The sequence below is a fragment of the Oncorhynchus keta genome, chromosome 35 (genome assembly GCF_023373465.1).
Source record: "Oncorhynchus keta strain PuntledgeMale-10-30-2019 chromosome 35, Oket_V2, whole genome shotgun sequence".
Classification (NCBI taxonomy): domain Eukaryota; kingdom Metazoa; phylum Chordata; class Actinopteri; order Salmoniformes; family Salmonidae; genus Oncorhynchus; species Oncorhynchus keta.
The window spans coordinates 75,933,018-75,957,561 of NC_068455.1; the positions used below are offsets into that span (position 1 = coordinate 75,933,018).

General features: G+C 50.6%; 1 protein-coding gene and 1 long non-coding RNA gene across 10 annotated transcripts in view; both read left to right on the plus strand.

The window, feature by feature from the left end:
* The window catches only part of mark2b (MAP/microtubule affinity-regulating kinase 2b), a 99,443-nt gene that overhangs the window by 52,203 nt on the left and 22,696 nt on the right, over positions 1–24,544 (plus strand). For 7 of the 9 annotated variants that reach the window (XM_052497743.1, XM_052497745.1, XM_052497748.1 and 4 more), the window contains exons 14-16: positions 1,274–1,359; positions 9,940–10,101; positions 15,820–15,938. In XM_052497743.1, the coding sequence (XP_052353703.1) occupies positions 1,274–1,359; positions 9,940–10,101; positions 15,820–15,938 (367 nt within the window). The remainder of the gene's footprint in view (positions 1–1,273; positions 1,360–9,939; positions 10,102–15,819; positions 15,939–24,544) is intronic. The other 2 variants (XM_052497750.1, XM_052497751.1) reach the window with 1 other exon arrangement.
* On the plus strand, positions 11,549–14,983 carry LOC127916248 (uncharacterized). Its single transcript, XR_008094154.1, has 3 exons — positions 11,549–13,397; positions 13,498–14,243; positions 14,840–14,983. It is a non-coding gene; the product is annotated as an uncharacterized LOC127916248 (long non-coding RNA).

Here is a 24,544-nt window from a genome sequence, read left to right on the forward strand (position 1 = left end):
CACACACACCACTCTACACCACACCACACCACACACACCACTACACACCACTCCACACCACTCCACACACACCACTCTACTCCCATTTCACCACACCACACTACACCACTCACACACACACTGTTCCCCACCACTCTACACACCTGGGTGTGCACACCACACACCACTCTTCACCACCACTGCACACACACCACACCACTCTACACCACTCACTTCACACACACCACTCCACACACACCACTCTACACCACACAACTGTCCACCTGCCCGGTACTCTACACCACACTGCCTGGTACACCCTCCCTGCCCGACACCACACACTGCACACACACCCTCTGCTCCCATTCACCCCTGCCCGGTACTCTTCACTACACCACTCCACTCCTCCATACCACACACTCTGCACACCTCCACACACTCCACCCACCACTCACACACCACTCCTGCCCATTCACCACACCACTCTTCACTGCACCACTCCCTCTGCTGTCACACACTCCACTCACTGCACACACCACTCTACACCACACCACTCCACTGCCCTCCACACCACACCACTCACACACCACTCTGCTCACCCTCCACTCTCCACACACCACTCTGCACCACTCTCCCTCACCGGTCCCACTCTGCACTCTCCCCTGCCACACACTCACCCTCCCTCCACACCACTCCCTCTGCACCTCTCCACACACCACTCTACACCCACCTTCTCCTACACTGCCACTCTCACCTGCCCATTTCACCACACCACTCTACACCACACCACTGCCACACTGCACCCTCTGCACCCGCACCCTCCACACACCACTGCCACACACACCACACACTCCATCCACACTCACCACACACACACCCTCTACCTCTGCTGTCTCACTGCACACCACACACACCACTCTCACCACACCACTCTACACTCACCTCTCCTGCCCACACACTGCCCACTCTACACCACACTCTGCTGTCTCACCACCCTCTACCTGCTGTCTCCCACACACCACTACCCACTCTCCACACACACCACTCTACACCACACCCTCCACACACACCACTCCACACACACCACTCCACAGTCGAGTTATGAGTGCATGGTTTAGATTCATGTGTTGTTGACATTGTTCTATACCACAATTATACCCTGTCCTCTTGCCCCCTGCTCTCTTGCCTCTCTCTCCCCCCTCAATCTCTTTCTTTCTCTCTCCCCCTCAATCTCTCTCTCTCCCTCTCTGCCCCCCGATCTTTCTCTCTCTCGCCTCTCTCTCTCTCTCTACAGAATAGCATATTGTCGGGTCGCAGCAGAAACTCTCCTCTCACTGAGAGAGCTTCGCTGGACCAGGGGGTACAGAACGGCAAGGACAGGTACACACACACACACACACACACACACACACACACACACACACTGAGAGAGCTTGGCTCTGGCTGCCATTCCTTGCCAGTTGGCCCAGGCCGGCATGCAGCTGTTCCCCAGGGATGGTGAGCCTTCCTGGGTGTGAAAATCATCCATCGCTGGACGAGGATTAGTAGACTAGGATTACTGGCTACACGACAGGCTGGTTGACACACGCAAAGATGGACACACAGACACACGCCCTTCTCTTCTACCTGTCTCTTAAAGAGGAAACACTGTCCCTCCCTGCCGGTACTCTGCTGTCTCTCCCTGCCGGTACTCTGCTGTCCCTCCCTGCCGGTACTCTGCCGTCTCTCCCTGCCGGTACTCTGCTGTCTCTCCCTTCTGCCGGTACTCTGCTGTCTCTCCCTGCCGGTACTCTGCTGTCTCTCCCTGCCGGTACTCTGCTGTCTCTCCCTGCCAGTACTCTGCCGTCTCTCCCTGCCGGTACTCTACTGTCCCTCCCTTCTCCTGCCCGGTGCTCTGCTGTCTCTCCTGCCAGTGCTCTGCTGTCTCTCCTGCCGGTACTCTGCTGTCCCTCCTTCTCCTGCCGGTGCTCTGCTGTCTCTCCCTGCCGGTGCTCTGCTGTCTCTCCTGCCGGTGCTCTTCTGTCTCTCCTGCCGGTGCTCTGCTGTCCCTCCCTGCCGGTGCTCTGCTGTCTCTCCCTGCCAGTACTCTGCTGTCCCTCCCTGCCCGGTGCTCTGCTGTCTCTCCTGCCGGTACTCTGCTGTCTCTCCTTCTCCCTGCCGGTACTCTGCTGTCTCTCCCTGCCCGTACTCTGCTGTCTCTCCTGCCCGGTGCTCTGCTGTCTCTCCCTGCCAGTACTCTGCTGTCTCTCCCTGCCGGTACTCTGCTGTCTCTCCCTGCCAGTACTCTGCTGTCCCTCCCTGCCCGTGCTCTGCTGTCTCCCTGCCCCGTGCTCTGCTGTCTCTCCCTTCTCCCTGCCGGTACTCTGCTGTCTCTCCCTGCCAGTACTCTGCCGTCCCTCCCTGCCGGTACTCTGCTGTCTCTCCCTGCCAGTACTCTGCCGTCCCTCCCTGCCGGTACTCTGCCGTCTCTCCCTGCCGGTACTCTACTGTCTCTCCCTTCTCCCTGCCGTTTCTCTGCTGTCTCTCCCTGCCAGTACTCTGCTGTCTCTCCCTGCCGGTACTCTACTGTCCCTCCCTTCTCCCTGCCGGTACTCTGCCGTCTCTCCCTGCCGGTACTCTGCTGTCTCTCCCTTCTCCCTGCCGGTACTCTGCTGTCTTTCCCTGCCGGTACTCTACTGTCTCTCCCTGCCAGTACTCTACTGTCTCTCCCTGCCGGTACTCTGCTGTCTCTCCCTGCCGGTACTCTACTGTCCCTCCCTTCTCCCTGCCGGTACTCTGCCGTCTCTCCCTGCCGGTACTCTGCTGTCTCTCCTTTTCCCTGCCGGTACTCTGCTGTCTCTCCCTGCCAGTACTCTGCCGTCCCTCCCTGCCGGTACTCTGCTGTCTCTCCCTGCCAGTACTCTGCCGTCCCTCCCTGCCGGTACTCTGCCGTCTCTCCCTGCCGGTACTCTGCTGTCTCTCCCTTCTCCCTGCCGGTACTCTGCTGTCTCTCCCTGCCGGTACTCTGCTGTCTCTCCCTGCCGGTACTCTGCTGTCTCTCCCTGCCAGTACTCTGCCGTCCCTCCCTGCCGGTACTCTGCCGTCTCTCCCTGCCGGTACTCTGCTGTCTCTCCCTTCTCCCTGCCGGTACTCTGCTGTCTCTCCCTGCCGGTACTCTGCCGTCTCTCCCTGCCGGTACTCTGCTGTCTCTCCCTTCTCCCTGCCGGTACTCTGCTGTCTCTCCCTGCCGGTACTCTGCTGTCTCTCCCTGCCGGTACTCTACTGTCCCTCCCTTCTCCCTGCCGGTACTCTGCTGTCTCTCCCTGCCAGTACTCTGCCGTCTCTCCCTGCCGGTACTCTACTGTCCCTCCCTGCCAGTACTCTGCCGTCTCTCCCTGCCAGTACTCTGCCGTCTCTCCCTGCCGGTACTCTGCTGTCTCTCCCTGCCAGTACTCTGCCGTCTCTCCCTGCCGGTACTCTGCTGTCTCTCCCTGCCGGTACTCTACTGTCCCTCCCTTCTCCCTGCCGGTATTTTTAATAGTTCACTTCATATTGACGTCGTTGTTATAAAATGAGCATCTTAAACAGACACGTTTTAAAATGATTCTTATAAAATGTTTTGATTGTAAATCTATGAATTGTATGTTTCACCTAATGTGGAAGTGCTCTCCGCCCTGGTTATCATGCTTCATCATTTAAATGACACCTTATTCCCTGACCCTCCATGGAGCACTAACCCTCCATGGAGCACTAACCCTCCATGGAGCACTAACCCTCCATGGAGCACTAACCCTCCATGGAGCACTAACCCTCCATGGAGCCCTAACCCTCCATGGAGCCCTAACCCTCCATGGAGCACTAACCCTCCATGGAGCCCTAACCCTCCATGGAGCACTAACCCTCCATGGAGCACTAACCCTCCATGGAGCACTAACCCTGACCCTCCATGGAGCACTAACCCTCCATGGAGCACTAACCCTCCATGGAGCACTAACCCTCCATGGAGCACTAACCCTCCATGGAGCACTAACCCTCCATGGAGCACTAACCCTAATCCTCCATGGAGCACTAACCCTGACCCTCCATGGAGCACTAACCCTAACCCTCCATGGAGCACTAACCCTCCATGGAGCACTAACCCTAACCCTCCATGGAGCACTAACCCTAACCCTCCATGGAGCACTAACCCTCCATGGAGCACTAACCCTAACCCTCCATGGAGCACTAACCCTAACCCTCCATGGAGCACTAACCCTAACCCTCCATGGAGCACTAACCCTAATCCTCCATGGAGCACTAACCCTAACCCTCCATGGAGCACTAACCCTCCATGGAGCACTAACCCTGACCCTCCATGGAGCACTAGCCCTAACCCTCCATGGAGCACTAACCCTAACCCTCCATGGAGCACTAACCCTAACCCTCCATGGAGCACTAACCCTAACCCTCCATGGAGCACTAACCCTCCATGGAGCACTAACCCTAACCCTCCATGGAGCACTAACCCTAATCCTCCATGGAGCACTAACCCTCCATGGGGCACTAACCCTAACCCTCCATGGAGCACTAACCCTCCATGGAGCACTAACCCTGACCCTCCATGGAGCACTAGCCCTAACCCTCCATGGAGCACTAACCCTAACCCTCCATGGAGCACTAACCCTAACCCTCCATGGAGCACTAACCCTAACCCTCCATGGAGCACTAACCCTAACCCTCCATGGAGCACTAACCCTCCACCCTAACCCTCCATGGAGCACTAACCCTAATCCTCCATGGAGCACTAACCCTCCATGGAGCCCTAACCCTCCATGGAGCACTAACCCTCCATGGAGCACTAACCCTAACGCTCCATGGAGCACTAACCCTCCATGGAGCACTAACCCTCCATGAAGCACTAACCCTCCATGGAGCACTAACCCTAACGCTCCATGGAGCACTAACCCTCCATGGAGCACTAACCCTCCATGGAGCACTAACCCTCCATGGAGCACTAACCCTAATCCTCCATGGAGCACTAACCCTAATCCTCCATGGAGCACTAACCCTCCATGGAGCACTAACCCTCCATGGAGCACTAACCCTAAAGCTCCATGGAGCACTAACCCTCCATGGCTCATGGTCTATAGTAGTGCACTATATAGGGAATAGGGTGGCGTTTTGGACACATCCCATGTCATGTCATTAACCTAAATACAGTGTGGAGTTGTCCTCCCTTCCCCACTCCCTCCCTCTCTTCTCCCTCTTCCCCCCTCCCTCCCTCTCTTCTCCCTCTTCCCCTCCCTCCCTCCCTCTCCCCCATCCATCCCTCCCTCCCTCTCTTCCACCCATCCCTCCCTCCCTCTCTTCCACCCCTCTCTCCCCCTCCCTCTCCCCCCTCCCCCTCTCTCCCCCCTCCCTCCCTCCCCCTCCCATCTCTCTGTCTGTCTGTGTGTCTCTCCCTCTCTCTGTATAAAGGGATTAGTGATGGAATATTAACTGTGGTGTTGTAAAGATCTGCAGACTGCCTCTAGTAGTCTTCACACACACAACCTCCAGTCCTCAGCCTGAATAAATACAGTTATTTCCCCACCACAAACCATGCTAATCCCTGTCTGTCTGTCCTCTTCTTTTGGCTATGTATGGCTGTTCTGTCACTATGTAATCAGCAGTCTGTTGCTTTGACCTCCATTGAACCTCCTCTCTTTCTCTCTCTCTCTCTCTCTGTGTGTGTGTGTTTAAGCTCTTGTCAACAACTCTCTACTTCTGCTCCCCTGTATTTGTTAGTCTATTTCCACTCTTTTACTCCTGTCCTCTCCCCTCCTCCCTCCCTTCTCTCTCCCCTTCTCCCTCTCCCCTTCTCCCTCCCCTTCTCTCCCTCCCCTTCTCCCTCTCCCCTTCTCCCTCCCCTTCTCTCCCTCCCCTTCTCTCTCTCCCCTTCTCCCTCCCCTTCTCTCCCTCCCCTTCTCTCCCTCCCCTTCTCCCTCCCCTTCTCTCCTTCCCCTTCTCTCCCTCCCCTTCTCTCCCTCCCCTTCTCTCCCTCTCCTTCTCTCCCTCTCTCCCTCCTTCTCTCTCTCCCCTTCTCTCCTCCCCTTCTCTCCCTCCCTTCTCTCCTCCCCTTCTCTCCCTCCCCTTCTCTCCCTCCCCTTCTCTCCCTCTCCCCTTCTCCTTCTCCTCCTTCTCTCTCCCCTTCTCTCTCTCCCCTTCTCTCCTCTCTCCCTTCTCTCCCCCTCTCTCCTTCTCTCCCTCCCCTTCTCTCCCCTCCCCTTCTCTCCCTTCTCTTCTTCTCTCCTCCCCCTTCTCTCCTCCTTCTCTCTCTCTCCTCCCTTCTTCTCTCTCCTCTCCTTCTCTCCTCTCCTCCTTCTCTCCTTCTCTCTCCTTCTCTCTCTCCCCTTCTCTCCTTCTCCCTCCCCTTCTCTCCTTCTCTCCCTCCCCTTCTCTCCCTCCTTCTCTCTCCCCTTCTCTCTCCCTCCCCTTCTCTCCCTCCCTCTCCCTCTCTCCTCCTTCTCTCCTCCCCTTCTCTCCTTCTCTCTCTCCCTTCTTCTCTCCCTCCTCCCTCCTTCTCTCTCCCTCTCCTTCTCTCTCTCTCCTTCTCTCTCTCCCCTTCTCTCTCCTCCTTCTCCCCTTTCTCTCCTCCCTTCTCTCCTCCCTTCTCTCTCCCCTTCTCTCCCTCTCCTTCTCTCCCCTCTTCTCCTTCTCTCCCTCCCCTCTTCTCTCCTCTCCTTCTCTCCCTCTCCTTCTCTCCCTCTCCTTCTCTCCTCCTCTCTCCCCTTCTCCCCTCCCTTCTCTCCCTCCCCTTCTCTCCCTCCCTCTTCTCCCTTCTCTTCTCTCCTCTCCCCTTCTCTCCCTCTCCTTCTTCCCTCTCTCCCCTCCCCTTCTCCCTCTCTCCTTCTCTCCTTCTCTCTCCCCTTCTCCCTCTCCCCTTCTCTCCCTCCCCTTCTCTCCCTCCCCTCCCTCCCTCTCCCTTCTCTCCCTCTCCCTTCTCCTCCTCTCCTTCTCTCCCTCCCCTTCTCCCCTCTCCCCTTCTCTCCCTCCCCTTCTCTCTCCCCTTCTCTCCCTTCTCTCTCCTTCTCTCCCTCCCCTTCTCTCCCTTCTCTCCCTCCCCTTCTCTCCCTCTCCTTCTCTCCCTCTCCTTCTCTCCCTCCCCTTCTCTCCCTCCCCTTCTCTCTCTCCTTCTCTCCCTCCCCTTCTCTCCCTCCCTTCTCTCCCTCCCTTCTCTCCCTCCCCTTCTCTCTCTCCTTCTCTCTCTCCTTCTCTCCCTCTCCTTCTCTCCCTCCCCTTCTCTCCCTCCCCTTCTCTCTCCCCTTCTCCCTCTCCTTCTCTCCTCTCTCTTCTTCTCTCTCTCCTTCTCTCCTCCCCTTCTCTCTCTCCTTCTCTCTCTCCTTCTCTCCCTCCCCTTCTCTCCCTCCCCTTCTCTCCCTCCCCTTCTCTCCCTCCCCTTCTCTCTCTCCCCTTCTCTCTCTCCCCTTCTCTCCCTTCCTTCTCTCTCTCCTTCTCTCTCTCCTTCTCTCTCTCCTTCTCTCCCTCCTTCTCTCCCTCCCCTCTCCCCTCCCTCTCTCTCCCCTCTCTCCCTCCTTCTCTCCCTCCTTCTCCCTCCCCTTCTCCCTCTCCTTCTCTCCCTCCCCTTCTCTCCCTCTCCTTCTCTCCCTCTCCTTCTCTCCCTCTCTCCCTCTCCTTCTCTCCCTCTCCTTCTCTCCCTCCCCCTCTCCTTCTCTCCTTCTCTCCCTCTCCTTCTCTCCCTCTCCTTCTCTCCCTCCCCTTCTCTCCCTCCTTCTCTCCCTCCTTCTCTCCCTCTCCTTCTCTCCCTCTCCTTCTCTCCCTCTCCTTCTCTCCTTCTCTCCCTCCCCTTCTCTCCCTCCCCTTCTCTCCCTCCCTCCTTCTCTCCCTCCCCTTCTCTCCCTCCCCTTCTCTCCCTCCCCTTCTCCCTCTCCCCTTCTCTCCCTCCCCTTCTCTCCCTTCCTCCCCCTTCTCTCCTCTCTCTCCTCCTTCTCTCCTCCCTTCTCTCCCTCCCTTCTCTCCCTCTCCTTCTCTCTCTCCTTCTCTCCTTCTCCTTCTCTCCCTCCCCTTCTCTCTCTCTCCTTCTCTCCCTCCCCTTCTCTCCCTCCCTTCTCTCCCCCTTCTCTCCCTCCCCTTCTCTCTCTCCTTCTCTCCCTCTCCTTCTCTCCCTCCCTCCTTCTCTCCCTCCCCTCTCTCCCCTTCTCCCTCTCCTTCTCTCATCTCTCTTCTTCTCTCTCTCCTTCTCTCCTCCCCTTCTCTCTCTCCTTCTCTCTCTCCTTCTATCCCTCCCCTTCTCTCCCTCCCTTCTCTCCCTCCCCTTCTCTCCCTCCCTCTTCTCTCCTCCTTCTCTCTCCCCTTCTCTCTCTCCTTCTCTCCCTCTCTCTCCCTCTCTTCTCTCTCTCTCTCTCTCCTTCTCTCCCTCCCCTTCTCTCCCTCCCCTTCTCCCTCTTCTTCTCTCTCTCCTTCTCTCCCTCCCCTTCTCTCCTTCTCCCTCTCCTTCTCTCCCTCCCCTTCTCTCCTCCCTCCTCCTCTCCCTCCCCTTCTCTCCTTCTCTCCCTCTCCTTCTCTCCTTCTCTCCCTCTCCTTCTCTCCCTCTCCTTCTCTCTCTCCCTCTCCTCCCTCTCTCCCTCCCCTTCTCTCCCTCCCCTTCTCTCCCTCTCTCTCTCTCCTTCTCTCCCTCTCCTTCTCTCCCTCTCCTTCTCTCCCTCTCTCTCCTCTCCTTCTCTCCCTCCCCTTCTCTCCCTCTCCCTTCTCTCCCTCTCCTTCTCTCCCTCCCCTTCTCTCCCTCTCCTTCTCTCCCTCCCCTTCTCTCTCTCCCTCCCCTTCTCTCCCTCTCCCTCTCTCCCTCCCCTTCTCTCCCTCCCTTCTCTCCCTCTCCTTCTCTCCCTCCCCTTCTCTCTTCTCTCCCTCCCCTTCTCTCCCTCCCCTTCTCTCCCTCCCCTTCTCTCCCTCCCCTTCTCTCCCTCTCCTTCTCTCCCTCCTCCTTCTCCTCTCCTTCTCTCCCTCCCTCTCCCTCCCCTTCTCTCCCTCCCCTTCTCTCCCTCTCCTTCTCTCTCCCTTCTCTCCTCTCTCCTTCTCTCTCTCTCTCCCTCTCCTCCTCTCTCCTCTCCCTCTCCTTCTCTCCCTCCCCTTCTCTCCCTCCCCTCTTCTCTCCCTCTCCCTTCTCTCTCCTCCTCTCTCCCTCCTCCTCTCTCCCTCTCCCTTCTCTCCCTCTCCTTCCCTCCCTCCTTCTCCCTCCTCTCCTCTCTCCCTCCCCTTCTCTCCCTCCCCTTCTCTCCCTCCTCCTTCTCTCTCCTTCTTCTCCCCTTCTCTCTCCCCTTCTCTCCCTCCCCTTCTCTCCCTCCCTTCTCTCCTCTCCTTCTCTCCCTCCTCCTTCTCTCCCTCCCCTTCTCTCCTTCTCTCCCTCCCCTTCTCTCCCTCCTCCTTCTCTCCCTCTCCTTCTCTCCCTCCCTCTCCCTCCCTCCCCTCTCCCTCTCTCTTCTCTCTCCTCCCCTTCTCTCCCTCCCCTTCTCTCCCTTCTCTCCTTCTCTCCCTCCCTCTCCCTCTCCTCTCCTCTCCCTCCCCTTCTCTCCCTCCCCTTCTCTCCTTCTCTCCTTCTCTCCCTCCCCTTCTCTCCTTCTCTCCTTCTCTCCTTCTCTCCCCTCCCCTTCTCTCCCTCCCCTTCTCTCCCTCCCCTTCTCTCCCTCCCTTCTCCCTTCTCTCCCCTCCCCTCCTCTCCCTCCCTCCTTCTCTCTCCTCCCTTCTCTCCCTCCCCTTCTCTCCCTCCCCTTCTCTCCCTCCCCTTCTCTCCCTCCCCCTCTCTCCCTCCCCTTCTCTCCCTCCCCTTCTCTCCCTCCCCTTCTCTCCCTCCCCTTCTCTCCCTCTCCTATGCTGAAAGTGTTGTGTTTTGCTGCTCCTAACCTAACCATGCTTATCCCATCCACGCCCTGCCCGCCCTCACACACTCCTGTCATGCATGTGTGTGTGTGTGTGTGTGTCGGGCGGGCGCTCCCCTCCCCCTACCAGCCTGAACACCCCCGGGTCCCGAGCCTCCACCTCGTCTGCTGCTGCCATCCTCTCCTCTTCCTCCTCTTCCTCCCGTCCCCGCCAACACAAGTCCCTGTCCACCTCCAACCACCCCTGTCCGCCTCCCGGCCCTGACTTCCACGCACTGCACCACCGGCCCAGGCAAGTGGCCTCTAACCCCCTTACTACACCCTGCTAGACCCCCCTCCCTGAAACCCCGGGTCTGGGAGGGAGGGACAGTGGAGAGAGGGGGAGGGACAGTGGGAAGGAGGGAGGGACAGTGGAGAGAGGGGGAGGGACAGTGGAGAAGGAGGGAGGGACAGTGGGAAGGAGGGAGGGACAGTGGGGAAGGTGGGAGGGACAGTGGAGAAGGAGGGAGGGAGGGACAGTGGAGAAGGAGGGAGGGAGGGACAGTGGGAAGGAGGGACGGACAGTGGAGAAGGAGGGAGGGACAGTGGGAAGGAGGGAGGGACAGTGGAGAGGAGGGGGGAGGGACAGTGGAGAAGGAGGGAGGGACAGTGGGAAGGAGGGAGGGACAGTGGAGAAGGAGGGAGGGAGGGACAGTGGAGAAGGAGGGAAGGAGGGAGGGAGGGACAGTGGGAAGGAGGAGGGACAGTGGAGAAGGAGGGAGGGACAGTGGAGAAGGAGGGAGGGACAGTGGAGAAGGAGGGAGGGACAGTGGGAAGGAGGGAGGGACAGTGGAGAAGGAGGGAGGGACAGTGGAAAGGAGGGAGGGACAGTGGGCAGGGAGGGGGAGGGACAGTGGGGAAGGAGGGAGGGACAGTGGAGAAGGAGGGAGGGACAGTGGAGAAGGAGGGAGGGACAGTGGAGAAGGAGGGAGGGACAGTGGGAAGGAGGGAGGGACAGTGGGCAGGGAGGGAGGGACAGTGGAGAAGGAGGGAGGGACAGTGGAGAAGGAGGGAGGGACAGTGGAGAAGGAGGGACAGTGGGGAAGGAGGGAGGGACAGTGGAGAAGGAGGGAGGGACAGTGGAGAGAGGGGGAGGGACAGTGGGAAGGAGGGAGGGACAGTGGGAAGGAGGGAGGGACAGTGGAGAAGGAGGGAGGGACAGTGGGGAAGGAGGGAGGGACAGTGGAGAAGGAGGGAGGGACAGTGGGAAGGAGGGAGGGACAGTGGGCAGGGAGGGAGGGACAGTGGGGAAGGAGGGAGGGACAGTGGGGAAGGAGGGAGGGACAGTGGAGAAGGAGGGAGGGACAGTGGGAAGGAGGGAGGGACAGTGGGAAGGAAGGAGGGACAGTGGGAAGGAGGGAGGGACAGTGGAGAAGGAGGGAGGGGGACAGTGGGAAGGAGGGAGAGAGGGACAGTGGAGAAGGAGGGAGAGAGGGACAGTGGAGAAGGAGGGAGGGACAGTGGAGAAGGAGGGAGGGACAGTGAGAAGGAGGGAGGGAGAGTGGAGAAGGAGGGAGGGAGAGTGGAGAGGGAAGGTGGGACAGTGGAGAAGGAGGGAGGGAGGGACAGTGGAGAAGGAGGGAGGGACAGTGAGAAGGAGGGAGGGACAGTGAGAAGGAGGGAGGGACAGTGGGAAGGAGGGAGGGACAGTGGGAAGGAGGGAGGGACAGTGGAGAAGGAGGGAGGGACAGTGGAGAAGGAGGGAGGGAGAGTGGAGAAGGTGGGGAGGGACAGTGGAAAATGTATAAACCCTTGGTGTGCTCTTTCTCAATTTGTCTTTTGGTGATTCCTTGCCTCCTCAACCATATTGGAGAAGGTCCCCACCCCTTCTGACCTTCTTCTCCATTGGGTTTTCAGAAGAAGACGAGGAGATAGGATGCAAGCAATTGAGACAATATGATTGAGAAAGAGCCTGAGAGAGGAAGTGAAGGGAGGGAGTTTTCTGACTGAATGATCAATGCTTCCATGTTGTAATATCTGTCCTCTCACCCAACCAACGCCAGATTGACCCAGTCGTACCGTAGCATTTATCTTATTTCACATTTTGAAGAATGAAATCTCTTGATGTGCACAATCTCGTTTTTCAAGTGTCCAAATATATATTTGAACACTCTGCTACAACTACTAATACAACTAAGTACCGAAATAATATATACATATTTACTAATATCTTATAATAATAATAATATATGCCATTTAGCAGACGCTTTTATCCAAAGCGACTTACAGTCATGTGTGCATACATTCTACGTATGGGTGGTCCCGGGAATCGAACCCACTACCCTGGCGTTACAAGCGCCATGCTCTACCAACTGAGCTACAGAAGGACCATGGTGATGTTTCTATTAGCTTACAGTTTGTTCTGAACATTTGAAAAACGTATTTCTTAAATTCACTGTGTGATTCTGATTTTTTGAATGCCCTGATGTGTATAGGAAACATTATTCCAGTCAGTTGGGCCTTTTGTAATCTGAAATATGAACCCTTGGAATTTGTCATTGCTGCTGTGGCTGACAGGAGTAGCGTGAGTCTTGTAAAGTTAGGTGTTCCTTAATTAATATATCCAGGGACGTTTTGAAGTTGATACATATATTCAGAAAATAAATTGGTACCGTTGTCTTCTTTTGGGGAGCGACAGTCCATTTAGTGATTCAGACAATGTCTTTATAATTGCATCCAAGAATGGATTCGCAAATTATTGACAGACGTTTGAAGTAGGGTTGTGAAAGTTTAAACGAAATTGGGATGTTTAACGTTTAGAAAAATCCCTAATGGAAACTTTGTTGTTGTTGTTGTTGTTGTTGTTGTCGAAGTACAGCAACTAATCAGACTCCTCCATTCCAAAAATACTGAATCTTAGGAGTCGATTCCTAGCAGAAGATCTGTTTTCTTTCTTCTAAATGTCTTGGTAAAGACATTTACATACTTATTGTTTTAGGAGAGAGTGGTCTGCGCGCAGGCAGCTCGAGATTATTTTTATTGACAGTTCTGGTCACCTAGTGATAGTCATGGCTGGAAGGGATCCAGCTTTTGTCAACCTACTGCGGAAGTTCTCCTAACCTGCTACGAAAATGCGAAATCTGAATTTTATTTGGAAAAATGTGCATCCTTTCGAGCCGTAATGCCAAGAGGTGGACGTTAGTCCCGCTTCAGAAGCACCATTCGTATACATGCCAAGTAAAGGACCCATTCACTGGCGCTTCGAAACTGTCAACAGAAAAGGTTTTTGTGTCTTGTTGGCATTTTAAAAAGCCGTAGTGTCCCCTTAGACAAACAAACTTCATTATCCAACTGTAGCTGTAGTCCTGTGACCGTGGTAGATATAACTACATTATTCGACTGTAGCGGTAGGCCTATATGACCGTGGTAGATATAACTACATTATTCGACTGTAGCGGTAGGCCTATATGACTGTGGTAGATATAACTACATTATTTGACTGTAGAGGTAGACATATATGACTGTGGTAGATATAACTACATTATCCGAATGTAGCGGTAGGCCTGTATGACTGTGGTAGATATAACTACATTATTCGACTAGCGGTAGGTCTATATGACCGTGGTAGATATAACTACATTATTCGACTGTAGCGGTAGGCCTATATGACTGTGGTAGATATAACTACATTATCCGACTGTAGCGGTAGGCCTATATGACTGTGGTAGATATAACTACATTATCCGACTGTAGCGGTAGGCCTATATGACTGTGGTAGATATAACTACATTATTCGACTGTAGCGGTAGGCCTGTATGACTGTGGTAGATATAACTACATTATCCGACTGTAGCGGTAGGCCTGTATGACTGTGGTAGATATAACTACATTATCCGACTGTAGCGGTAGGCCTGTATGACTGTGGTAGATATAACTACATTATTCAACTGTAGCGGTAGGCCTGTATGACTGTGGTAGATATAACTACATTATCCGACTGTAGCGGTAGGCCTATATGACTGTGGTAGATATAACTACATTATTCGACTGTAGCGGTAGGCCTATATGACCGTGGTAGATATAACTACATTATTCGACTGTAGCGGTAGGCCTATATGACTGTGGTAGATATAACTACATTATCCGACTGTAGCGGTAGGCCTATATGACTGTGGTAGATATAACTACATTATTCGACTGTAGCGGTAGGCCTGTATGACTGTGGTAGATATAACTACATTATCCGACTGTAGCGGTAGGCCTGTATGACTGTGGTAGATATAACTACATTATCCGACTGTAGCGGTAGGCCTATATGACTGTGGTAGATATAACTACATTATCCGACTGTAGCGGTAGGCCTATATGACTGTGGTAGATATAACTACATTATCCGACTGTAGCGGTAGGCCTATATGACTGTGGTAGATATAACTACATTATTCAACTGTAGCGGTAGGCCTGTATGACTGTGGTAGATATAACTACATTATCCGACTGTAGCGGTAGGCCTATATGACTATGGTAGATATAACTACATTATTCGACTGTAGCGGTAGGCCTATATGACCGTGGTAGATATAACTACATTATTCGACTAGCGGTAGGCCTATATGACTGTGGTAGATATAACTACATTATCCGACTGTAGCGGTAGGCCTATATGACTGTGGTAGATATAACTACATTATCTGACTGTAGCGGTAGGCCTATATGACTGTGGTAGATATAACTACATTATTCGACTGTAGCGGTAGGCCTGTATGACTGTGGTAGATATAACTACATTATCCGACTGTAGCGGTAGGCCTGTGTGACTGTGGTAGATATAACTACATTATCCGACTGTAGCGGTAGGTCTGTATGACTGTGGTAGATATAACTACATTATTCGACTATAGCGGTAGGCCTATATGACTGTGGTAGATATAACTACATTATTTGACTGTAGCGGTAGTCCTGTGACCGTGGTAGATATAACTACATCATTTGACTGTAGCGGTAGGCCTATATGACTGTGGTAGATATAACTACATTATTTGACTGTAGAGGTAGACATATATGACTGTGGTAGATATAACTACATTATCCGACTGTAGCGGTAGGCCTATATGACTGTGGTAGATATAACTACATTATTCGACTAGCGGTAGGCCTATATGACGGTGGTAGATATAACTACATTATCCGACTGTAGCGGTAGGCCTATATGACTGTGGTAGATATAACTACATTATTCGACTGTAGCGGTAGGCCTGTATGACTGTGGTAGATATAACTACATTATCTGACTGTAGCGGTAGGCCTATATGACTGTGGTAGATATAACTACATTATCCGACTGTAGCGGTAGGCCTATATGACTGTGGTAGATATAACTACATTATCCGACTGTAGCGGTAGGCCTATATGACTGTGGTAGATATATAACGAATAAACTGTCCCTTACCCCATCTGTTTTTTTTATATTCTCTAGGTGTTTCCAGGTCTCCCTCGATACCGATAGGCCACTGCTGGAGTTGCACATATTTCATATATACCAACTATCACAGTAGGAAATGTATATCACATTTGGGATGTAGACTTGTGTTGTCCAAAATACACTACACAGTGTGTGTCTGTGTGCAGTGCAGTTCTGTCGGGTTGTGTCCTGGAGACCCCTTAGCAACGCAGGGTACAGAACGCACAAAACAGAAGAAAACTGTTGATAAAATAATAGAAATAAGACTCAATTAGTTGTTCTTATTGTTTAGTTTCAATGTTTGTATCGTTTTGTACCTACTGAACGCAGCCCAGGCTTACCGTGTGTGTGTGTGTGTGTGTGTGTGTGTGTGTGTGTGTGTGTGTGTGTGTGTGTGTGTGTGTGTGTGTGTGTGTGTGTGTGTGTGTGTGTGTGTGTGTGTGTGTGTGTGTGTGTGTGTGTGTGTGTGTGTGTGTGTGTGCGATCCAAATGTTTATATACAAGTTCACTACACTAATCCACCCATCCATCTCCTCCTCTCCATCTTCACCTCTCTCCGTCTCCTAACAGCACTCCCCACCAGAGACCACCTGGCGCGTCCCCCTCAGCCCACAACATCAGCAGCTCCGCGGTGACGGACCGGACCAACTTCTCCCGGGGGGTGGCCATCCGCAGCACCTTCCACGCAGGTAATATTACATGTTATTATACTTCCCCACATGTTGTTCCAGTTCCGCGGTGATCAGGTTGAAGCTACTGAAGCACACCTGTGATTCTCTGGTACTCTGGTTCTCTGTGGTTCTCTGGTACTCTGGTTCTCTGGTACTCTGGTTCTCTGGTACTCTGTGGTTCTCTGGTACTCTGTGGTTCTCTGGTACTCTGTGGTTCTCTGGTACTCTGTGGTTCTCTGGTACTCTGTGGTTCTCTGGTACTCTGTGGTACTCTGTGGTACTCTGTGGTTCTCTGGTTATCTGTGGTACTCTGGTTATCTGTGGTACTCTGGTTCTCTGTGGTACTCTGGTTCTCTGTTATTTATCCGTTATTTTACCAGGTAAGTTGACTGAGAACACGTTCTCATTTGCAGCAACGGCCTGGGGAATAGTTACAGGGGAGAGGAGGGGGATGAATGAGCCAATTGTAAACTGGGGATTATTAGGTGACCGTGATGGTTTGAGGGCCATATTGGGAATTTAGCCAGGACACCGGGGTTAACACCCCTACTCTAATAAGTCCCATGGCATCTTTAATCATCAGTACCTCTGGTACTCTTGTGTTTCTCTGATACTCTCTCTGGTACTCTCTCTGATACTCTTGTGTTTCTCTGGTACTCTCTCTGATACTCTTGTGTTTCTCTGGTACTCTCTCTGATACTCTTGTGTTTCTCTGATACTGTCTCTGATACTCTTGTGTTTCTCTGGTACTCTCTCTGATACTCTTGTGTTTCTCTGGTACTCTCTCTGATACTCTTGTGTTTCTCTGGTACTCTCTCTGATACTCTTGTGTTTCTCTGGTACTCTCTCTGATACTCTTGTGTTTCTCTGATACTCTCTCTGATACTCTTGTGTTTCTCTGGTACTCTCTCTGATACTCTTGTGTTTCTCTGGTACTCTCTCTGATACTCTTGTGTTTCTCTGATACTGTCTCTGATACTCTTGTGTTTCTCTGGTACTCTCTCTGATACTCTTGTGTTTCTCTGATACTGTCTCTGATACTCTTGTGTTTCTCTGGTACTCCTCTGATACTCTTGTGTTTCTCTGGTACTCCATCTCTGATACTCTTGTGTTTCTCTGATACTCTCTCTGATACTCTTGTGTTTCTCTGGTACTCTCTCTGATACTCTTTGTGTTTCTCTGATACTGTCTCTGATACTCTTGTGTTTCTCTGGTACTCTCTCTGATACTCTTGTGTTTCTCTGATACTGTCTCTGATACTCTTGTGTTTCTCTGGTACTCTCTCTGATACTCTTGTGTTTCTCTGGTACTCTCTCTGATACTCTTGTGTTTCTCTGATACTCTCTCTGATACTCTTGTGTTTCTCTGGTACTCTCTCTGATACTCTTGTGTTTCTCTGATACTCTTGTGTTTCTCTGGTACTCTCTCTGATACTCTTGTGTTTCTCTGGTACTCTCTCTGATACTCTTGTGTTTCTCTGATACTCTTGTGTTTCTCTGATACTCTTGTGTTTCTCTGGTACTCTCTCTGATACTCTTGTGTTTCTCTGATACTCTGGTGATACTCTGTGGTTCTCTGATACTCTTGTGTTTCTCTGATACTCTTGTGTTTCTCTGGTACTCTCTCTGATACTCTTGTGTTTCTCTGATACTTCTCTGATACTCTGTGGTTCTCTGATACTCTTGTGTTTCTCTGATACTCTTGTGTTTCTCTGGTACTCTCTCTGATACTCTGTGGTTCTCTGATACTCTTGTGTTTCTCTGATACTCTTGTGTTTCTCTGATACTCTTGTGTTTCTCTGGTACTCTCTCTGATACTCTTGTGTTTCTCTGATACTCTTGTGTTTCTCTGGTACTCTCTCTGATACTCTTGTGTTTCTCTGGTACTCTCTCTGATACTTTGTGTTTCTCTGATACTCTCTCTGATACTCTGTGGTTCTCTGATACTCTGTGGTTCTCTGATACTCTTGTGTTTCTCTGGTACTCTCTCTGATACTCTTGTGTTTCTCTGGTACTCTCTCTGATACTCTTGTGTTTCTCTGATACTGTCTCTGATACTCTTGTGTTTCTCTGGTACTCTCTCTGATACTCTTGTGTTTCTCTGATACTGTCTCTGATACTCTTGTGTTTCTCTGGTACTCTCTCTGATACTCTTGTGTTTCTCTGGTACTCTCTCTGATACTCTTGTGTTTCTCTGATACTCTCTCTGATACTCTTGTGTTTCTCTGGTACTCTCTCTGATACTCTTGTGTTTCTCTGATACTCTTGTGTTTCTCTGGTACTCTCTCTGATACTCTTGTGTTTCTCTGGTACTCTCTCTGATACTCTTGTGTTTCTCTGATACTGTCTCTGATACTCTTGTGTTTCTCTGGTACTCTCTCTGATACTCTTGTGTTTCTCTGGTACTCTCTGATACTCTTGTGTTTCTCTGATACTCTTGTGTTTCTCTGGTACTCTCTCTGATACTCTTGTGTTTCTCTGGTACTCTCTCTGATACTCTTGTGTTTCTCTGATACTCTCTCTGATACTCTGTGGTTCTCTGATACTCTTGTGTTTCTCTGATACTCTTGTGTTTCTCTGGTACTCTCTCTGATACTCTTGTGTTTCTCTGATACTCTCTCTGATACTCTGTGGTTCTCTGATACTCTTGTGTTTCTCTGATACTCTTGTGTTTCTCTGGTACTCTCTCTGATACTCTGTGGTTCTCTGATACTCTTGTGTTTCTCTGATACTCTTGTGTTTCTCTGATACTCTTGTGTTTCTCTGGTACTCTCTCTGATACTCTTGTGTTTCTCTGATACTCTTGTGTTTCTCTGGTACTCTCTCTGATACTCTTGTGTTTCTCTGGTACTCTCTCTGATACTCTTGTGTTTCTCTGATACTCTCTCTGATACTCTGTGGTTCTCTGATACTCTGTGGTTCTCTGATACTCTTGTGTTTCTCTGGTACTCTCTCTGATACTCTTGTGTTTCTCTGGTACTCTCTCTGATACTCTTGTGTTTCTCTGATACTCTCTGATACTCTTGTGTTTCTCTGGTACTCTTGATACTCTTGTGTTTCTCTGATACTGTCTCTGATACTCTTGTGTTTCTCTGGTACTCTCTCTGATACTCTTGTGTTTCTCTGGTACTCTCTCTGATACTCTTGTGTTTCTCTGATACTCTCTCTGATACTCTTGTGTTTCTCTGGTACTCTCTCTGATACTCTTGTGTTTCTCTGATACTCTTGTGTTTCTCTGGTACTCTCTCTGATACTCTTGTGTTTCTCTGATACTGTCTCTGATACTCTTGTGTTTCTCTGGTACTCTCTCTGATACTCTTGTGTTTCTCTGATACTCTCTCTGATACTCTTGTGTTTCTCTGGTACTCTCTCTGATACTCTTGTGTTTCTCTGATACTCTTGTGTTTCTCTGGTACTCTCTCTGATACTCTTGTGTTTCTCTGGTACTCTCTCTGATACTCTTGTGTTTCTCTGATACTCTTGTGTTTCTCTGGTACTCTCTCTGATACTCTTGTGTTTCTCTGATACTCTCTCTGATACTCTTGTGTTTCTCTGATACTCTCTGATACTCTGTGGTTCTCTGATACTCTTGTGTTTCTCTGATACTCTTGTGTTTCTCTGGTACTCTCTCTGATACTCTTGTGTTTCTCTGATACTCTCTCTGATACTCTGTGGTTCTCTGATACTCTTGTGTTTCTCTGATACTCTTGTGTTTCTCTGGTACTCTCTGATACTCTGTGGTTCTCTGATACTCTTGTGTTTCTCTGATACTCTTGTGTTTCTCTGATACTCTTGTGTTTCTCTGATACTCTTGTGTTTCTCTGGTACTCTCTCTGATACTCTTGTGTTTCTCTGATACTCTCTCTGATACTCTTGTGTTTCTCTGATACTCTCTCTGATACTCTGTGGTTCTCTGATACTCTCTGATACTCTTGTGTTTCTCTGATACTCTCTGATACTCTTGTGTTTCTCTGATACTCTTGTGTTTCTCTGATACTCTTGTGTTTCTCTGATACTCTCTCTGGTACTCTTGTGTTTCTCTGATACTCTTGTGTTTCTCTGATACTCTTGTGTTTCTCTGATACTCTTGTGTTTCTCTGATACTCTCTCTGGTACTCTTGTGTTTCTCTGATACCTCTCTGGTACTCTTGTGTTTCTCTGATACTCTCTCTGGTACTCTTGTGTTTCTCTGATACTCTCTCTGGTACTCTTGTGTTTCTCTGATACTCTCTCTGGTACTCTTGTGTTTCTCTGATACTCTCTCTGGTACTCTTGTGTTTCTCTGATACTCTCTGGTACTCTTGTGTTTCTCTGATACTCTCTCTCTTGTGTTTCTCTGGTGTGTTTCTCTGATACTCTCTCTGGTACTCTTGTGTTTCTCTGGTACTCTTGTGTTTCTCTGATACTCTTGTGTTTCTCTGATACTCTTGTGTTTCTCTGATACTCTTGTGTTTCTCTGATACTCTTGTGTTTCTCTGATACTCTTGTGTTTCTCTGGTACTCTTGTGTTTCTCTGATACTCTCTCTGGTACTCTTGTGTTTCTCTGGTACTCTTGTGTTTCTCTGATACTCTTGTGTTTCTCTGATACTCTCTCTGGTACTCTTGTGTTTCTCTGATACCCTCTCTGGTACTCTTGTGTTTCTCTGATACTCTCTCTGGTTCTCTGTGGTTCTCTGATACTCTCTCTGGTTCTCTGTGGTTCTCTGATACTGTCTCTGGTACTCTGTGGTTCTCTGATACTCAGTGGTTCTCTGTTACTCTTGTGTTTCTCTGATACTCTCTCTGGTTCTCTGTGGTTCTCTGATACTGTCTCTGATACTGTGTTCTCTGGTACTCTCTCTGATACTCTTGTGTTTCTCTGGTACTCTCTCTGATACTCTGTGTTTCTCTGATACTCTTGTGTTTCTCTGGTACTCTCTCTGATACTCTTGTGTTTCTCTGGTACTCTCTCTGATTCTCTTGTGTTTCTCTGATACTCTCTCTGATACTCTGTGGTTCTCTGATACTCTGTGGTTCTCTGATACTCTTGTGTTTCTCTGATACTCTTGTGTTTCTCTGGTACTCTTGTGTTTCTCTGATACTCTTGTGTTTCTCTGATACTGTCTCTGATACTCTTGTGTTTCTCTGGTACTCTCTCTGATACTCTTGTGTTTCTCTGATACTGTCTCTGATACTCTTGTGTTTCTCTGGTACTCTCTCTGATACTCTTGTGTTTCTCTGGTACTCTCTCTGATACTCTTGTGTTTCTCTGATACTCTCTCTGATACTCTTGTGTTTCTCTGGTACTCTCTCTGATACTCTTGTGTTTCTCTGATACTCTTGTGTTTCTCTGGTACTCTTGTGTTTCTCTGATACTCTTGTGTTTCTCTGATACTGTCTCTGATACTCTTGTGTTTCTCTGGTACTCTCTCTGATACTCTTGTGTTTCTCTGATACTGTCTCTGATACTCTTGTGTTTCTCTGGTACTTCTCTGATACTCTTGTGTTTCTCTGATACTGTCTCTGATACTCTTGTGTTTCTCTGGTACTCTCTCTGATACTCTTGTGTTTCTCTGGTACTCTCTCTGATACTCTTGTGTTTCTCTGATACTCTTGTGTTTCTCTGGTACTCTCTCTGATACTCTTGTGTTTCTCTGGTACTCTCTCTGATACTCTTGTGTTTCTCTGATACTCTCTCTGATACTCTGTGGTTCTCTGATACTCTTGTGTTTCTCTGATACTCTTGTGTTTCTCTGGTACTCTCTCTGATACTCTTGTGTTTCTCTGATACTCTCTCTGATACTCTGTGGTTCTCTGATACTCTTGTGTTTCTCTGATACTCTTGTGTTTCTCTGGTACTCTCTCTGATACTCTGTGGTTCTCTGATACTCTTGTGTTTCTCTGATACTCTTGTGTTTCTCTGATACTCTTGTGTTTCTCTGATACTCTTGTGTTTCTCTGATACTCTTGTGTTTCTCTGATACTCTTGTGTTTCTCTGATACTCTTGTGTTTCTCTGATACTCTTGTGTTTCTCTGATACTCTTGTGTTTCTCTGATACTCTCTCTGTTACTCTTGTGTTTCTCTGATACTCTCTCTGATACTCTTGTGTTTCTCTGATACTCTTGTGTTTCTCTGATACTCTTGTGTTTCTCTGATACTCTCTCTGGTACTCTTGTGTTTCTCTGATACTCTTGTGTTTCTCTGATACTCTTGTGTTTCTCTGATACTCTTGTGTTTCTCTGATACTCTCTCTGGTACTCTTGTGTTTCTCTGATACCCTCTCTGGTACTCTTGTGTTTCTCTGATACTCTCTCTGGTACTCTTGTGTTTCTCTGATACTCTCTCTGGTACTCTTGTGTTTCTCTGATACTCTCTCTGGTACTCTTGTGTTTCTCTGATACTCTCTCTGGTACTCTTGTGTTTCTCTGATACTCTCTCTGGTACTCTTGTGTTTCTCTGATACTCTCTCTGGTACTCTTGTGTTTCTCTGGTACTCTTGTGTTTCTCTGATACTCTCTCTGGTACTCTTGTGTTTCTCTGGTACTCTTGTGTTTCTCTGATACTCTCTCTGGTACTCTTGTGTTTCTCTGATACTCTTGTGTTTCTCTGATACTCTTGTGTTTCTCTGATACTCTTGTGTTTCTCTGATACTCTTGTGTTTCTCTGATACTCTTGTGTTTCTCTGATACTCTCTCTGGTACTCTTGTGTTTCTCTGGTACTCTTGTGTTTCTCTGATACTCTTGTGTTTCTCTGATACTCTCTCTGGTACTCTTGTGTTTCTCTGATACCCTCTCTGGTACTCTTGTGTTTCTCTGATACTCTCTCTGGTTCTCTGTGGTTCTCTGATACTCTCTCTGGTTCTCTGTGGTTCTCTGATACTGTCTCTGGTACTCTGTGGTTCTCTGATACTCAGTGGTTCTCTGGTACTCTTGTGTTTCTCTGATACTCTCTCTGGTTCTCTGTGGTTCTCTGATACTCTCTCTGGTTCTCTGTGGTTCTCTGATACTCTCTCTGGTACTCTGTGGTTCTCTGATACTCAGTGGTTCTCTGATACTCTCTCTGGTACTCTGTGGTTCTCTGATACTCAGTGGTTCTCTGATACTCTCTCTGGTTCTCTGTGGTTCTCTGATACTCTCTCTGGTACTCTGTGGTTCTCTGATACTCAGTGGTTCTCTGATACTCTCTCTGGTACTCTGTGGTTCTCTGATACTCAGTGGTACTCTGATACTCTCTCTGGTTCTCTGGTACTCTGTGGTTCTCTGGTACTCTGTGGTTCTCTGATACTCTCTCTGGTTCTCTGGTACTCTGATACTCTCTGTGGTTCTCTGTGGATCTCTGGTACTCTGTGGTTCTCAATTGTTCTCTGTGCTTCTCTGGTTCTTTGTGGTTCTCTGGTTCTTTGTGGTTCTCTCTGGTTCTCTGTGCTTATCTGGTACTCTGTGGTTCTCTGGTACTCTGTGCTTCTCTGTGGTACTCTGTGCTTCTCTGGTACCCTGTGGTTTTCTGGTACTCTGGTTCTCTTGTTATCTCTGGTTCTCTGTGGTTCTCTGTCAGTATCGTCTTGCATCACACTCATCTGCTGTGCTGCTGGTGGCGCTGTCAGTTTAATTGTTTTTATCTCTAACTGGGACGGTCGGCAGAGAGGGGCCTCTAACTGGGACGATCAGCAGAGAGGGGCCTCTAACTGGGACGATCAGCAGAGAGGGGCCTCTAACTGGGACGGTCATCTAACTGGGACGGTCAGCAGAGAGGGGCCTCTAACTGGGACGATCAGCAGAGAGGGGCCTCTAACTGGGACGGTCAGCAGAGAGGGGCCTCTAACTGGGACGGTCAGCAGAGAGGGGCCTCTAACTGGGACGGTCAGCAGAGAGGGACCTCTAACTGGGACGGTCAGCAGAGAGGGGCCTCTAACTGGGACGGTCAGCAGAGAGGGGCCTCTAACTGGGACGGTCGGCAGAGAGGGGCCTCTAACTGGGACGATCAGCAGAGAGGGGCCTCTAACTCCTCAGCAGAGAGGGCCTCTAACTGGGACGGTCAGCAGAGAGGGCCTCTAACTGGGACGGTCAGCAGAGAGGGGCCTCTTCTCCAAGTTCCCTCTAACTGGGACGGTCAGCAGAGAGGGGCCTCTAACTGGGACGGTCAGCAGAGAGGGACCTCTAACTGGGGTTGGTCAGCAGAGAGGGGCCTCTAACTGGGACCAGCAGAGAGGGGCCTCTCTGGGACTGTCCTCTAACTGGGACCAGCAGAGAGGGGCCTCTGTGGGACCTCAGCAGAGAGGGCCTCTAACTGGGACCTCAGCAGAGAGGGGCCTCTAACTGGGACTGGTCAGCAGAGAGGGCCTCTAACTGGGACGGTCAGCAGAGAGGGCCTCTAACTGGGACCAGAGAGGGGCCTCTAACTGGGACGGTCAGCAGAGAGGGGCCTCTAACTGGGACGGTCAGCAGAGAGGGGCCTCTAACTGGGACGGTCAGCAGAGAGGGGCCTCTAACTGGGACGGTCAGCAGAGAGGGGCCTCTAACTGTGACGGTCAGCAGAGAGGGACCTCTAACTGGGACGGTCAGCAGAGAGGGGCCTCTAACTGGGAAGGTCAGCAGAGAGGGGCCTCTAACTGGGACGGTCAGCAGAGAGGGGCCTCTAACTGG